This window comes from Lontra canadensis, unplaced genomic scaffold (assembly GCF_010015895.1).
Source record: "Lontra canadensis isolate GAN:19392208 unplaced genomic scaffold, GSC_riverotter_1.0 scaffold43, whole genome shotgun sequence".
In the NCBI taxonomy this organism is placed as follows: Eukaryota; Metazoa; Chordata; class Mammalia; order Carnivora; family Mustelidae; genus Lontra; species Lontra canadensis.
Genome location: NW_022631037.1, coordinates 10,206,855 through 10,222,243, shown reverse-complemented (window position 1 = coordinate 10,222,243; position 15,389 = coordinate 10,206,855). Strand labels below are relative to the sequence as shown.

At 59.1% G+C, this 15,389-nt stretch overlaps 1 protein-coding gene across 3 annotated transcripts; it reads left to right on the top strand.

The window, feature by feature from the left end:
• The first annotated feature begins 1,142 nt into the window (after window positions 1-1,142).
• On the top strand, window positions 1,143-10,271 carry EPN3 (epsin 3). Of its 3 annotated transcripts, none has more exons than XM_032872104.1 (10): window positions 1,143-1,374; window positions 4,430-5,105; window positions 5,942-6,060; window positions 6,771-6,851; window positions 7,135-7,263; window positions 8,206-8,293; window positions 8,778-9,047; window positions 9,226-9,342; window positions 9,474-9,704; window positions 9,920-10,271. In XM_032872104.1, exons 2-10 carry the CDS (start codon window positions 4,568-4,570, stop codon window positions 10,252-10,254), a joined length of 1,908 nt encoding a protein of 635 aa, XP_032727995.1. In that variant the 5' UTR covers window positions 1,143-1,374; window positions 4,430-4,567; the 3' UTR covers window positions 10,255-10,271. The 3 variants fall into 3 exon arrangements, with proteins under 3 accessions (XP_032727995.1, XP_032727997.1, XP_032727996.1); XM_032872105.1 differs by lacking the exon at window positions 1,143-1,374 and adding an exon at window positions 2,741-2,892; XM_032872106.1 differs by lacking the exon at window positions 6,771-6,851.
• Window positions 10,272-15,389: the final 5,118 nt, after the last annotated feature.

Genomic DNA, 15,389 nt, shown 5'->3' with positions numbered 1-15,389 from the left:
ACCAGGATAAGGAATGAATCAGGTGACAGGACAGAGAGCATCAGCCCTTGAAATCCTTGCCTCTGACCTTACTGGCTCACACTTTTGGAGTCACGCTTCCTGGAACCAGGTCTTCCCCAAGTGTCATCACCCAGCATGACCAAGTGTGAGACCAGGAGAACTGGATCCCATGGGGCCTGGCTCCCTGAGATTCTCCCACTTCCACTAGGTCAAGGGCCAGGTCCCAGTCTCTGTGGACCATGCTAACCACACTGTAGGACCCTAGAGGCCAGATCCTCATGTCCTCGGCAGCCTGTCTCATCCCCTCCTCATGGTTGGCCCCCCTGGAACCACTTTTTGCCTGAAAAACAGCCTCTGGACATTATGCTTACCCTCTTGTTCAGAGAAATGGGAAGGGGACAAGAGGTGGTTCCTGGAAAGGAAAGGCAGCTTTCAGCTCAGACTCAGTTCCCAGATGGCTTTCAGCTGAGTGGGCTCCCGGCTCCCAGAGTTCAGAGAGCAACTTGGCTATTCGGGGCTCAGGGCCTTAAGTGCTGGTGGGGCAGAGGTGTAGGCGGGAGATGGAGAGGTGGCCGCAGCCTCCCACCAGCTCGGTTTTGCATTTGGCTGGATTTTGCATTTGGCGCTTCTGATAAAAACCTCACAGGCTTCAGCATCCTCTAGTTGAAAGTGGGAGGAGCTTTGGAGAGAGCAGGTCATTCGCTTCTCAGAGGCAGAGAGGGGCTAAGCCTGGAGCCTGGATGCGCCCTTCAGGGGGCCAGGGGGAGCTCACAAAAAACAAATGCACCAAAGGGCCTGCCCTCCCCGCCAATGGTCTTCCTGGCCCAGTGGAGATGGGTAGGAGTGGGGCGGGTGTTGGAGCCCTGCGCCCCCCACCCAATTTCCTTTTGAGGCAGGGGAAGGGTTAACTTGCTGCAGGGTGGGAGTGGGCCACCAGCCCCGACTCTGGATCTGTGCCTCCCAGGGACAGCCAGCTGGCAGGCCTCCCACCCCTGAAGGTGCCGCCTGCCCAGCCAGCAGGAAGGGGTTAACAAGCGCAGCGCTTCCTCCTGTGTCCTGTTACTGCTGAGGCAGACCTGCCCGGCCAGCTGAGCAACTTTCCTCGGAGTGCAGCCTGCCTGCCTGCCGGCCCAGCAGCTAAAACACCAGCTGGCAAGAGGCAGAGCCGCAGCCCTTTCTGGGGACCCTGCCGCCACCCTTCCAAGGGGTCTGCGCCTCCTGGGAGAGGGTGGGCATCTCCAGGACACGGGTCCATGGTGGATGGCTCTGGGGACGCTCCCGAGGCTGTGCTGTCTCCCTGCCGAGCGGGTCGGAAGGTCACTGCAGAGGCTGCTCACAGTCCCAGGGCTGGGGCCAAGGGAGTCTGCACCAGAGGTAAGACGGCCCCTCCCTGGCAGCCGCGGTGCCTCTCATGGAAGGCTTGGGGCTTAGTCTCCCTCCCAGATCCCAGGGAGAAGGGTGAGGAGGACAGAGCCACAGAAGATCCTGGATGCTTCCTGCCTGCTGCCCCTCCCTCCCTCCCTGCAGCCCTCAGGAAGCAAGACTCAAGGCCTGGCTCCCTACCCTGGGGCCAGCATCTTTGGTGGCATTCCCAGGGGTACTCCCATTCCCCTCTGCCCGCCCCTCCTCCTCAGCCCCGGGGCCTCTCCCACCCCATTCCAGGGTCCCAGGACACAGCCACTTCAGGGCTGACTTAAGCTTAGAGCTCTAGCTCACACACCTGTCCATCCACTGGCAAGAGTTACTCATTCCCATCCCCTCGACCCCCGCCCATGGCTCCCTTTGACCCGATGTGGGGCAGGGGGTGGGGCTGCCTTAGCGGAGGATTGGAGGCGCTCCGGGCTGGTGGGGTACACTCACACTTTGGCCAAACTCTTGCACGTGACTCAACATATCTAAGCTCTCTCCTTCTCCCTGAATCCCCGCTCCGGGGATGCCCTCTACTTCCTGCCCTGACACTTTCCCCAGTCCTAGAAAAGAACCCCCTGTACCCTGTAAAGTTCTCTTTGGCACCCTCTATAAAGCAGAGAGCAGAGACTTGTACCCCGTGGCCTGTCCCCACCCCCCAGTATAACCCTCCCCACTCTGCCCCCTACCCTCCTGCCTCTGGGGAGGGGAGGCCACCTCCACCCCATGTCTGAATGAGCCTCTCAGGCTCTGCCTTCTCAGTGTCCTTCCCTCCACCTGACAGGGTCTGGCTCAAGGTCACTGCAGTAATTCCATACCCGCCTGCCCGGGCCTGCCGCTGCCGCCACTGGCTGCTGGGTTTCTGTTTCACTCCCTTTTATTTCTGGGCATATTGTGTTCGATAAAACTCTGGGCTTGTAACACCGCTGGCAGGGCTCCCAGCTGCTCCCTCCCGCGTTCCTTCCCTTCCTTTCCATGCTCCCTGGGCCTCACCCTGCCCCCCTTTTCCTCCCCACCTTGTCCCTTTTAACTTTAAGGGAGGGAAGCCCAGGCACCTTCCTGGGGCTTCTGATCCCTCCCTTCCCCCAGCTCCAGCAAAGGTGTGCTGAGAAGGCTCCACCATCCCCCCTTCTAGAAGGAGAGTCCAGGCAGGGCTGCAGGGTCCATGCTGAGGGCCCCTCCCAGTACCCAAGGCTGGGCTGGAGGGCCGGGGAAGCCAGGCTCTGGTAGGGCTGCTGGTGGAGTCAGGATGTCGGACTGGTTCAGCTGGTTTCTGTGGCCAGCCCTGGGAGGGGCGTGCACTCAGGGCGGGCTGTGGGGCACAATTATTTCTTCTTGCCTCTTGCCACCCTCCAGCCCACCGGTTAGGGAGGGAAAGATGGGTCTGAGTCACTAGTGAGGGGGAGGGCAGGACTTAAACAAGCGTTGGCCTTGGCATCCCCACAGAAGGCCTGCCAGGCTGGACGGACAGACAGCAGACAGAAGGTAGGCAGGCTTTTAGCCAGCATTCCATCTGCCTGGTGTCCCATGGGATCCCCTCCTCTGGGCCCAAGCTCTCCCAGGCACCTGGGCCCTGAAGAAGCCGGCCTAGGCCTGCTGGCTGGTTTGACCTGAGCCCAGGACTAGCCAGGCTGGGTGGAGGGGAAGTCCAGTTTGGGGGGGGGGGGCAGGACAGGCAGCTTCTGACTCCCACGGTAGACTGGAGAGGTGCAGTCTCCATGGGTGGTGATATTGGTGGGGGGTCACAGGTGGTGTGGACACTCTGTGGGTCCAGCCTGTATGTAGATGTGTGTGTGTGTGTGTGTGTGTGTGTGTGTGTGTATATACCCATATGAGAGAAACAGCTGTGGTAGGGGGATTCTGGTTTGGGTTTCTGGTAGGGCCCTGGGAAAGCCTTTTTCTGTCTTGAGCCTGAGTTTGATTTCCCCAGATGGCCTGGTCCTGAAGCTGGGGGTGGGAGGGTAGCAGGCTGACCCTGTTTCCCGCTCGGTTGGGGAATCAGGGGTCTGCCGTGCACCCAGGACCTCAGGTTTGGGGTGCTCAGACCAAGCCTTGCCTTCAGGGAGCTTACATCCTGGCTGAGATGGAATTGAGACAATAAAGCAATCAGATGAATTAATTACAAAACCAGTAACCCTGTCAATAAGTATCACATTTGTCTCTAGAGACCTAGGTGTTGGTCCCAGCTCTGCCCAGCTTATACACCGCTGTAGGCAGTCCATGTCCCCTCCCTGACCTCAGTGCTCTCCTGTGTACTACAGGGGTGGCAGTGACTAGGTCTCTTTGAGAGGCCAGGGCCCACTTCCTGCCCCGGACTCCTCTCTGGGCTTCTGGCCCAGCTCAAGTATCCCCTGGGAGCTATCCTTCCTCACCCTGCTGCTTCCCCTTCCCTTCAGACCTCCAGCTGTCACCTCCACTGGGAAGTCCCCCCTGATTTTCCTAGCTTGGGTACTCCTGAGCATGGCACAAGTCTGTGCCCCTGCAGCTTGATGTGTGGGGGCCAGGACTTGTGCTCTGGGTCTGGCTCAGTGTCAGGCTCAAAGAAGGCCCCAGGAACTAGGTGTTGAATGAATTAAGGTGCACAGACTTATGCTGTGAGAAATGGCAAGAGTGGGGGCGAAGGAGCTGGAAAGGATAGGTCCTAAGCTAGCTCCCGGCAGACATGGGAGCCATAAGCCCCTCAGGAGCAGGGCAGGCAGGCATTCCTGGGGGTGACTTTCATGTGTCTTGCAAAGGGCAAGGGCTGGATAGGGGAGAAACGTGTGGGTAGCTCTGTGAACTTCACTTCCCCGTCTGTGAACCGAGGTAATAATCTCATCTTTGTGGTGTGACTGTGACCAGCAATGAGCACACGGAACTAGAAGTGCCTGCTGAATAATATGTAAAATAAGAAATATAAAAATAAATGCCAGCCAGAGGGGGGCTCCTGGCCACGGGGACCCCTGGCCAGGCCTTCGGTCCATGGCTGAGTGGCTGTCAGGGAGGGCCCATCACCCCTGAGTTCTGTCTCTCTCTTGCTCAGACCCATGTGGAACCAAGGATGCAGCCGCCCTGCTGAGAACACGGCGGCCCATCTCTGGAGACCGTGACCTCGAGACGGTGGCCCTCGGCCCTCCACCTCTGGCTGGAGCGGGGGCCGCCCATCTCCAAGTCCCCAGCCATGACGACCTCCGCACTGCGGCGCCAGGTCAAGAACATCGTGCACAACTACTCGGAGGCAGAGATCAAGGTGCGCGAGGCCACCAGCAATGACCCATGGGGCCCGCCCAGCTCGCTCATGTCTGAGATCGCCGACCTGACCTTCAACACAGTGGCCTTCGCAGAGGTCATGGGCATGCTGTGGCGGCGGCTCAACGACAGCGGCAAGAACTGGCGGCACGTGTACAAGGCGCTGACGCTGCTGGACTACCTGCTCAAGACGGGCTCTGAGCGGGTGGCCCACCAGTGCCGCGAGAACCTCTACACCATCCAGACGCTCAAGGACTTCCAGTACATCGACCGGGACGGCAAGGACCAGGGTGTCAACGTGCGTGAGAAGGTCAAGCAGGTGATGGCCTTGCTCAAGGACGAGGAGCGCCTCCGGCAGGAGCGGACCCATGCCCTCAAGACCAAGGAGCGCATGGCACTGGAGGGCACGGGCATTGGCAGCGGGCAGCTGGGCCTCGGACGCTCTCGCGGTTCCCCGTCCTCCTACAACTGTGAGTGAGCCCCAAGGCTGGAGCTGGGGGGGTGGCCCAGGTTCCAAGGACTGTCGCATTCAGGGAGATGGGGGATGGAGCCAGGGAAGGCAGGTGCCTGGCACAGCGGGTGGCCTGCAAGTTACCGTACAGCGGGATCTTAACTGCTGGTCCGGGAGCTGCCCAGGGGGAGTGGTGGCCACAGCCCAGGCTCTGGTCTGGTACATGCCGTATTCTGCGCCTCTTCCAGCTGAGTGATCTAGAGGGCTGCCTCTCTGAATCTCTGCTTCCTCATCTGAATTAGGGAAAATCTTATCTTCTCCAGTTGTTGGATGTGAGAATCAAGCGAGACCAAGCCCAGGAATGCCCTTGGCCTTGTGCCCAGACACATGGCACTGGGCACTCCATCGGGGCATTCCTCGTGACCCCCTGCTCAAGGGCACTGTCCTTGAAAACAGGGGTGGCTGCAGAGCCGTTCTGGACTCTTGACGGCGTGGCCTTGACTGACTGGAACCTTGAACCCTCCCCCCTCACTGGACCCCAGGCAGGATGGGACCCCCTCCCCCTACTGGAAGAGTGCAGGAGCTGGAGGAGGGGACCTGGCTTTGAGCCTTACCTCAGGACCCCAGCCAGGCCACCCTGAGCTATTGGCACATCTGTAAAGTAGGGACGGGAGTCTCTGATGGGACAGATTGGCAAACCTTACACAAAGCGCCAGGCACGCCGCCTGGCCCCCTGGAGCCTTCAATGGCCAGTCATTAGTTTCTCCCTCTGAGCCTTAGCTTCCTGGTGGGGAGGGGGAGGGGAGGGCACGGGCACCTCTGTGGTCACAGAAGCCGTCGGTGTGGTCATTGCAGCCTCCTCCTCATCCCCCCGCTATACCTCGGACTTGGAGCAGGCCCGGCCCCAGACGTCGGGAGAAGAGGAGCTGCAGCTGCAGCTGGCCTTGGCCATGAGCCGGGAGGAGGCTGAGAAGGTGAGGCCCCTGGGGTAGCCTGGGAGGCCCCACAGCCGGGCTGGGATTGGCATGGGGGGTGGATGATGGGGAGCAAAGAAGGGTACCCCAAAGGACCGCACCCTTGACTCCCAGGCTCCTTCACTCTGGGTCCCAAGACCCCGGCCCGACTCCCAAGGACAGCACAGGCCTGTCCTTGTCCCTGCGACTGTTCTGGCAAGGACTGCCTCCCTGCCTCCCGTCCCTTCTGGTGGGGCCTAGAAAAGGCCATGAGTGCCTAGTTGGTTGAGGGTACTTGTGTGTCTCCTGGGCCTGCTGTGGCCCCATGGAAGGGAAGCAGTGAGTGGGCACAGAGATAAACTGACCCCACAACCCCTGGCACCAGCTGTCCTTTTGGGGGGACAGGGACACCCCCCAATATCATCTTCTCTGCCATCACCTCTGTGGATTCAGGTAGACTGGGCAGGCAGCTGGACCTCCCATGGCAGGGCTTTTGGGGGGGCACTCAGAGAACCCAGAAGAAAAGGATCAGTCTTCTGGATTTTGAAACTGGTTGCAGATCCAGGCAGGGAGAAGGCCACACCCACCTTGCTGCCTGGGAATGGGCCTCTCACCCCCACCCCAGGTGGGCACTTCTCTCTCCATCCCCTTCTCCCTGCCGGGCTATGTTGCCCTCCCACCTGGGAGTGGGAGCACTGGGCCCTGTTCACCCCTCTCTTCCTCCCTCACAGCCGGTCCCCCCAGCATCCCACAGGGATGAGGATCTACAGCTGCAGCTGGCTCTGCGTCTGAGCCGGCAGGAGCATGAGAAGGTAGCGGGCCAAGCCTCCTGTGCTGGTGCAGGTGTTGGTGTAGGAGCAGGTGCAAATGCAGGGGCTTGTGTAGGAGCAGGTGCAAGTGCAGAGGCTGGTGTAGGAGCAGGTGCAGGGGCTGGTGCAGGTGCTACACAGGCACTAACCAGGCTTCTCCTGCTTCACCCAGTGGTCCTGCTATGCCTAACCTCTCTCTCACTGTACTCTTCTCAACGCCAGCTCCAGTCCCCTCAAGTCCAGCCTGGGCTGCTCATGCTGTCCTCACTCCTCTTGCCTTCTGCAGGAGGTGAGGTCCTGGCGGGGAGATGACTCCCCTGTGGCCAATGGTGCTGGGGCCGCGGTCCGCCATTGGCAAGACAAAGAGCCAGAGAGAGAAGAGAGAAAGGAGGAGGAGAAGCTGAAAACCAGCCAGGTAGGGGGAGGCTGCCGTGCCTGGGCTGACTGAGCCTGCGACAGGAACTGAGTTGGTATTTGTAGAGCTTAGAACCACACTTCATATACGGTAAGGGCTGTTTAGGCATTTATTGAATGAAACTGGGAGTGGAGGGGTGCAGTAGTCCCCAGTCTCAGACCTCGCGGGCTGATGACTGAGCAGACAGCAAAGTGGGATACAAAGAATCCTGATCTGAGGCCCCTGGATTCTGGATTTGCTGCCACTCTGACTTGGGGCACATCACTGTTATAGCCTCATTTTCCCCCTTTTATTGGACAGCTCCACCTCTGGTGTTCTAGGATTACACGTGATGCTGTGGATGCACCTGGGGCAGGGGCGGGGGCACAGGCACGTGGTACTAACAGTATCTTGGGCTTATACACATACTGTCCAAGGCCAGGGGAGTAGGTAGCTGCTGGGAACAAAGCTACCCTCCAAAGTAGTGGATGCTAACCCTAGGGTGTGTCTGTCCCCTTTCTGCCCATGTTCATGGTGGCTAGTTTCTGACCTAGGAAGGCAGACTGGTCATAAAACCTGTCTTTATCACCAACGGGCTGGGGATCAGGACAACTGAGGAAGGGGTCAGGCAGGCCTGGGTTTATCCCAGCTCTGCCTCTCCCCAGCTGTGTGACTTCATGCAAAGCATCTCCACTATCTGGGCCTCAGCTGGCGCATCTGTAAAATGGGCACACCACTACCCGCACGACCTCCTGCACAGGGTTGTTATGAAAATCAGGCACTAAATGGATGAGGAAACATTTCATAAGCTACAAAGCACTGTACAGAGATGAGGGATCATCAGTAGATGTTTGTGAAATGAATAAGGGAAAGAATGAGCTGGACTGAGGGAGACAGGCCAGGGACCGCCCTTCCTCTGGTCTCACCCACTTCTGAGCCACGGCTGCCTCTCCCACTCCACAGTCCTCCATCCTGGACTTGGCAGACATCTTCGCACCCACCCCGGCCCCGCCCTCCACCCACTGCTCCGCTGACCCATGGGACATCCCAGGTGGGCATGCAGGGCTGCAAGATGTTCCCAGGCTGGCCCCAGAAAGCCCCTTCCTTTCCAGCCATTTGCTGGCACCTCCTCCCCATAGCTGAGGACCATTGGCAAGTCACTCACCCCTCTGAGCCTCAGGTTCCTCTGGGACGTGGGGTTGTAGTGAGGGATGTGAGAGCACGTCTGAAGAGACCACCTCATGGAAAACTCAGAGATGTTCTCTCATTTCCACTGGTCACCCTGGCTTTCCGGCCCCAGCCCATCCCTGACTGGGAAGGTGGCCTGAACTGCCCATCCCTGGGAGTCCAGGCTCCTGGCATAACTTGGTCAACATGGTCAACAGGGGCTCCAGCTTGCTGGATCAGTCCTGAGTCAGCATCTCATTTGTGAGATGAGACCCTTAGCCTCCCAACTTGGTCTGGGTAACTGGGAAGGGCCCTGGACTGGGTATAAAGGTGGGCCTGACGTCATGTCTGTGCTGTTCCTATTTTAGGTCTCAGGCCGAACACAGAGCCCAGTGGCTCCTCCTGGGGGCCTTCTGCAGACCCCTGGTCTCCTGTTCCCTCAGGAAGCAACCTGTCCAGAAGCCAGCCCTGGGACTTGCCCCCTATGCTCTCCTCCTCTGAGCCCTGGGGCCGGACCCCAGTGTTGCCCGCCAGACCCCCTTCCACAGACCTCTGGGCACAGAACTCCCCCCAACACAAGCTCCCCAACACTGGGGCTGACCCTTGGGGGACCTCAGTGGAGATCTCCAGTGCACCTGGTAAGCAGAGGGCCAGAGGGTATGGGTGAGGGGCTGGAGGACTTCTGGGTCCCCTCCCTCCAGTGCCAAGGGACAGCACATCCTGTCCGTGTTAAGAGGGCTGCTTGCCTGAAAGGGGTCAGACCAGTGCCTGCCCTTTTTGTCAACCCACCTCCTCTCCCTCTTCCTCCTTGGCCAGCTCTAGGTGGTACCTCACCCTTTGACCCATTTGCCAAACCTCCAGTATCCACAGAGACCAAGGAGGGGCCAGAGTGTGCGCAGGCCCTGCCCTCTGGGAAGCCCAGCAGTCCCGTCGGTAAGCAGGAGGCAGGGGATGATACAGCTCTGGGGAATGAGGGGGCCACTCACAAGTGACCGCTGTCCTCTCCTTCCCACAGAGTGACCATTCCCTCTCCCTACCAATGAGTTCTGTCATCTCTGTTCCAGAGCTGGACCTGTTTGGAGACCCCATCCCCAGTTCCAAGCAAAATGGCACCAAGGAGCCAGATGCCTTTGACCTGGCTATACTGGGGGAGACGCTAACCCAGCCCAGCCAGGAGGCCCGAGCATGCCGGACTCCAGAGTCTTTCCTGGGCCCTTCAGCCTCCTCTTTGGTCAACCTTGATTCATTAGTCAAGGCGCCCCAGGCCGCAAAGACCCGAAACCCCTTCCTGACAGGTAGGATACCCCTTGTCCCCACCAGGGTCTCAACACTGCCCACCCCCCTACTCTCTCCATCACTCTTCTCAGAGCCCGGCCCCTGCCCTAAAAATCTTACTCTTCTTCCCTATTTCTGAGATTCCAGATCTTGCCTCCCCGCCACCCCACCCACACCCGCATTTAGGGCTGTCCCCTCGTGAACCCCAAGCTCCCCACCCACTCTCATTCCGCAGGTCTCAGCGCTCCATCCCCCACCAACCCCTTCGGTGCGGGCGAGCAGGCGAGGCCGACCCTGAACCAGATGCGCACGGGGTCGCCGGCGCTGGGCTTGGCGGCCAGCGGGCCGGTCGGGGCGCCCTTGGGCTCCATGACCTACAGCGCCTCCCTGCCCCTTCCGCTCAGCAGCGTGCCGGCCGGCGTGACCCTCCCCGCCTCGGTGAGCGTCTTCCCGCAGGCGGGCGCCTTCACGCCGCCGCCCGCGAGGCTGCCGCAGCCACTGCTGCCTACGTCGGGTTCCGCCGGGCCACTCCAGCCGCCCCAACAGGCCGGCACCAACCCCTTCCTCTGAGCGCAGCCCCGCCCCGCCCCCGCGGCGCAGGCTCCCGAGCCCCCCACCCTGTGCGGGGCGGGGCGGGGTGGGGCGGGGCTCTCGCCCCAGGACCCGCCCCAGGAAGCCCGGAACGGCTGAGACTCCGCCCCGCGGCCAGCGCAGACCCTCGTCCTGGCCTCCGCCGCCCCTCCGCCCCTCCCAGGGGCCCGAGACTGAAGACTTCTCGGGGCTGAGAGCACGCCCGCATGGTGAAGACTGGAGCCCGCTTCCTCAAATCCCACCCGGTGGACTTTTTGCGAGGCGTGGCGGCTGGGTCAGGACCACAGCGCGAATCTCCGGCTGCCGTAGAAACGAGTGCTCCGCAGTGTGGGGTGCAAAAATGCTCCCACTTTCCGTACAACCCTCACAGCCTGGCACCTTCGCTTCCAGATGCTCCCCAGGCTCTCGCCCATGCTCTCGTTTCATTCATTTACCACAGATCAGCACTGGGGATGATCTCATGGCAGGGAACAATACGCAGGTGTTCCCATTCTTTACGCACTCGTTCTGTGCTAAGCACTTTAGACAGATTATTTAATTTAATCCTTACAACAGGCGTCTGAGGTAGATAATGCTATTCCCACCCAAGACTGGCTACAACATTTGTGGGGCCCGGTGCAAAATTGAAGAGGCGGGGCCCTAGTTCCAAACTAAGAATTTCAAAACGGGGGCAGCAGAGCATTAAACCAAGTGCATGGCCCTTGGTCTTGCTCACATATTATACAGGAGGAAACAGGCTCAGAGAGGTTAAGCGGCATGCTCAAAGTCACAAAGCTAGCAAGGACTTGGGGCTGGGATTCAGACTGTCTGGCTCCACAGCCCTGAGCTCCCAGGCTGGGCCCCAGGTTTCATTTGCAAATATTGACCTGTTATGAACAAAGTGCCGGGCTCACCTGGGAGGGATCCAAGAATTGCAAAGCGGCCTCCAGGAGCTTAGAACTCAGTGGGGAGACAGCCCCGGCACTGGAGCCCTGGTGTTCCTTTGTTTTACTGAGTCACCTTAAATCTGGCTCTACCCTCTCCCACCTTCCTACACTAGGGCAAGAAATTCAATCCCAACCCTGCCAGAGAGCATGACCCCTCCCAGGGGCTTATGTAAGGTCTGAGAAACCAAGGGAAGAAGGGGCAGGGCCTGGTACCTCGTCCAGAGGCCACCATGGTCACCCACATTCCCTTTCTCCTCAATGCTTTCCCGCCACTGAACCACCTCACACTGATTTGTCCTCAGTGCTCAGGGTCTGGCTACCAGCCACCACCCCCTTTTTGGGTCACTGAGGTAAAACAGCCTTCCATAGTCCAGAATCACCGAAGTGGAGGGCGGGGGGGGGGGCGCGGTGGCTATAATGCTGCTCACTTTCTTAAGTGGAAGGGGGACTGGAGAAAGAAGCTACTTTGTTTTTGTTTTTGTGTTTTGCTTTGTTGGGAGGGAGGCTGTGACTGTTACAGGCAGGATGGACAAGAGCACCTGCTTAGAGGAGTCAGACGGACAGAGTTCAAAACTCTGCTCCAAGATTTGCACTTAACAATAATAATCACTTCGTAATAAGTGGTTATGCTCCCTGACCTTGAGTAAATTACTTAACCTCTCTATGACTCTGTGCCTCCATTTCCTTACTTGTCAAACGGGAACAAGAGTTCTTTCCTTATGAGGTTGCTGTGTGGCTCCTCCCATGCCAATGTCCATCGGCCCAGGGCCCACCTTCTTCAGAGACTACCCGTGAGCAATGAGCCCGTCATACCCCTCATTCCTGGTCTCACCAGGCAGTGCCCCCATCCGGCTTCTGCCACACACACCCGGGAGGTCTCTATATTTCTTGGTCGCTGACTTAACCTATTGCCCCTCCCCTATCTGGGCTCTCCTCTTCTACCCTGGCTCTCCCTTGTAGACTTTCCTGAGGACTCCCAAGGGGTGCTGCCTGACCCCCACAAAGAAGAGATTTGTAGCCTTGCTCCCTGTAGCTATAGCTACTTCTGGACCATTTGCTTCCTGTCAGAGCCTTCCTTCCTGGAGGCTGGAGGCACTGGGCAGTCCCGCCTGCCCTCCACCCAGGGCTGGGCTCCACCTCATTCTCACAATGCTTCAGTCTTGGCTCACCATCTCACCCAGATCTTGCTTAACCCTGCGTGACTCCATTATTTAGGAGGATGACCTTGACCTCTCAGCTACCCTTACCCATGGTCACTCTTTTGGCTTTGGCATCACCCTCAATTTTTTCACAGGCTTCCTGTTCTCTGATCTTAATCTCATTCCTTCCAGGGAACACCCACCAGACCCTCTTCCTGCTAACCTTTCTCCACACCCCCCAACCTTCTCAGAGATCTCTGCTCTCCTTCTTGTGAATTGCCTTCTCTCAACCAAATCCTTCCCCTTGATATTTGCTGTATTTAGCCTCATCCATCTTGAAAGTCTTTCCGTCTTTCCCGTCATATCAAGTGCCCATGCTACCTCTCTATGCCGCCTTCCTTTCTCCTCCTCCTGACCCACTCCAGTCGGCTTCTGCAGCCAGCTCCACCTCACTAGAACAGTCTTGTCGGGCCCACCCAGTGGCCCACATTGCTGAAGCCAGTAGGTCTTTTTCTGTCCCATCCCACCTGGCTATCCCAGAATCCAACCATGAGGACCCTTCCTCCTTGCAACTCTGTCCTGTTGCCTTTGGGACCCCACCCTCTCCTGGTGTTCCCTGGACCCTCTGGTGGTTCTGTGTTCCATGGGTGCACCCCTGAGTTCCCTGAGCCCAGACCTGTGCCTGCTTCTCTCCTTGTGCTGCTCCTTGGATGGGCCCTTCCATGCCTGCCCTGTCTGCACACTGAACCCCCCAATTCCTCCGACCAACCTCTCCTCACCACGTTCTCTCCACATGTGTATCTCAAGGGCACCTCCAACCAACCTCCCAAAAACTGACCTCATGAACCCCCACCTGAGCCTCTCTGTGCCCCCTCCTCAGCAAATGGCCTCACCCCTTGGGGTAAGCCCTGCTCTGCAAACCAGTCTTGGCACCTCCCTCTCCCTCATTGCGAATCCCGAGGATGTCTCCTCCTCTACAGGCCTCAAGACTCTTCTCATGATCTCTGCCTCCACATGCAGACCTCCACCCCCTCTGCTGGGTCCTGCCAGGGCCTCCTAATCAATCTTGTTTCCACTCGTGCCCCTTTTCAGTCCGTTCTCCACCAGGAAGCCAGAGGGACCTTTCCAATGTGTAGGGTCACTCCTCTGATCAGGGTCCTTCACTATCTTTCTTCTCTCATCAACAACCAAAATGCCTAACTCACAGTTCTTGAATCCCTCCAGGACCTGGTGCTTGGCCTCCTCCGAACTCACATCATCTCTCCCATCTCTCTTTGCTTTGCTCTCTGCTCTGCAGCCATGCCTGCCTTCCCCAGTTCCTCAGCCCTGACTCACTGCTATGCCACAGGGCCTTTGCACATCCATTCTTCCTGCTTCCCCAGCACTCCCCCAGCACTCCCCCAGCACAGCCCTCTCCAGACCCCAGCCTCTTGTTCTTCCACAGCTGCTACACAAGTGTGATTTCCTCAGGAAAGCCTCTCCTGCCTTGCCTCGCCTCTCCCACCGACCAGGCTCCTTGTTAAACTTAGTCATGGCACTTCTCACAGTGGGTGGTTGTACATTCATGTGTGGGCTGTCAGATTCACTTCTGTCGCCTTCAACAGACTGAGCAACACAGGGGCAGGAGCCTGGTCTCTCTCCACCCACCACTGTACCTAAGCAGAGTGCCTGGCAGGCAGTAGGCACTCAATAAATATTGGCTGAATGTAGCAAATGAGACAAGTGTGTTAAGTACATGATAGGACACGACGTTGGCTCATCCTTATTATTCAGGGAAGCCTTCCTGGAGTGGGTGGGATTTGCACAGGACCTTGAGATAGAGCCGCAGAGCCCAAGCTCACTGGCCAGATGGGTTTGGATAAGCCATGCCTTCTGCTCACGCATTTCTCATTTGTAAATGGCAAGGGTTGGACAAAACGACCTGAGGCTCTGGCATCCCACGGCTCTGACATCCTCACAACCCTCCATGTTCCTTCCATGAGGGTGATCCTCCGGGGCGGGGCGGGGGGGCGGCGCGGCAGGTAGCAGCTGGTTTAGGTCTTGCGGAGTCCCGCCCAGTTTTATGCACAGACCCGCGTCCTCCCGAGCCCGGGCTGCCCGGGCTGCCATCCCACGCTCGGCCACCGGGCGGCGCGCGGAGACCAGCCACGGGGCGGCCGGAGTCTCGCGAAGACCCTCCCGCGGCCTGGTGGGCGCCGCGGCCCGCCCCTAGCAGCCTGCGGGCCTCCCTCCTGGTCCGCAGCGTCCCGGCCCCGGCCACTAGCAGCTATGCTGCGCCCACGGGCCTGGCTGGGCCGTGGCTTTCTGCTGCCCTGCGCCGGGTGGGGCCTCGCCTTGAGCCGCAGATACCAGCGGGTGAGTGGGCTGCTGCGGCGGGTCCTGCGCCCAGGGGGCCCCAGGATGTGTCCTCACCTCACTGGTCCTCAGTGCCTGACCAGCCACCCCTCCTACCTCCTCCCCATGCCAGTCTGTTCCCGCGACGGGGCCCAGGCAATAAGGCCCTCCTTCTCCCCTCTCTGGGTCCCTTCCTGCTGCAGGGCTAGCTCTCCCGGGACTCTCATGACACCACCTCCAGGAAGCCTTCCTTGAACCCCAGTGCTGGGCCAAGGATCCTCAGCCGTGTCACCCTGGGCTGATCTGTCACAGTCCTTATGGCTGCAGGGCCTGTCATTTAGGTCTGCCCTGTGGCGCCTGGCTCCCAGGCTGAGCCCCCAGAGGTCTGAGCCAGTTTCTGACTCCCTGGAACACCTGGGGGTCTGGTCTCATAGAAGTGCCCAGGGGGTGGATGTTGAGTGAGAAGGCCCCCAGTGTTGATTTTTCCTCCTGTTGCCCCTCACCCGGTCCAGTCCCAGATCCACTTCTTGCCCTGTCTAGCCACCAACCCCAGGCAACCTCTTGCCCAGATCACCAACCCAGGCCTGCCAGAGAAATACCCTCAGAGCGGCCATCATGGGGAGGGGCCCTGTTGGGGGGGCTTGTGAGGGGTGGGGGGCGGAGAATGGAGACTGAAGGACCATTCTACCCATTGTGACTCACCCTGACCTCACAG

Bases quoted from the DNA above. Each gene is read 5' to 3' on its own strand.
- EPN3 (XM_032872104.1), top strand. From the start codon at position 4,568: ATGACGACCTCCGCACTGCGGCGCCAGGTCAAGAACATCGTGCACAAC. The intron at 6,061-6,770 runs GTGAGGCCCCTG...CCTCCCTCACAG, and splicing joins GCCGGGAGGAGGCTGAGAAG to CCGGTCCCCCCAGCATCCCA. The intron at 6,852-7,134 runs GTAGCGGGCCAA...TGCCTTCTGCAG, and splicing joins GCCGGCAGGAGCATGAGAAG to GAGGTGAGGTCCTGGCGGGG.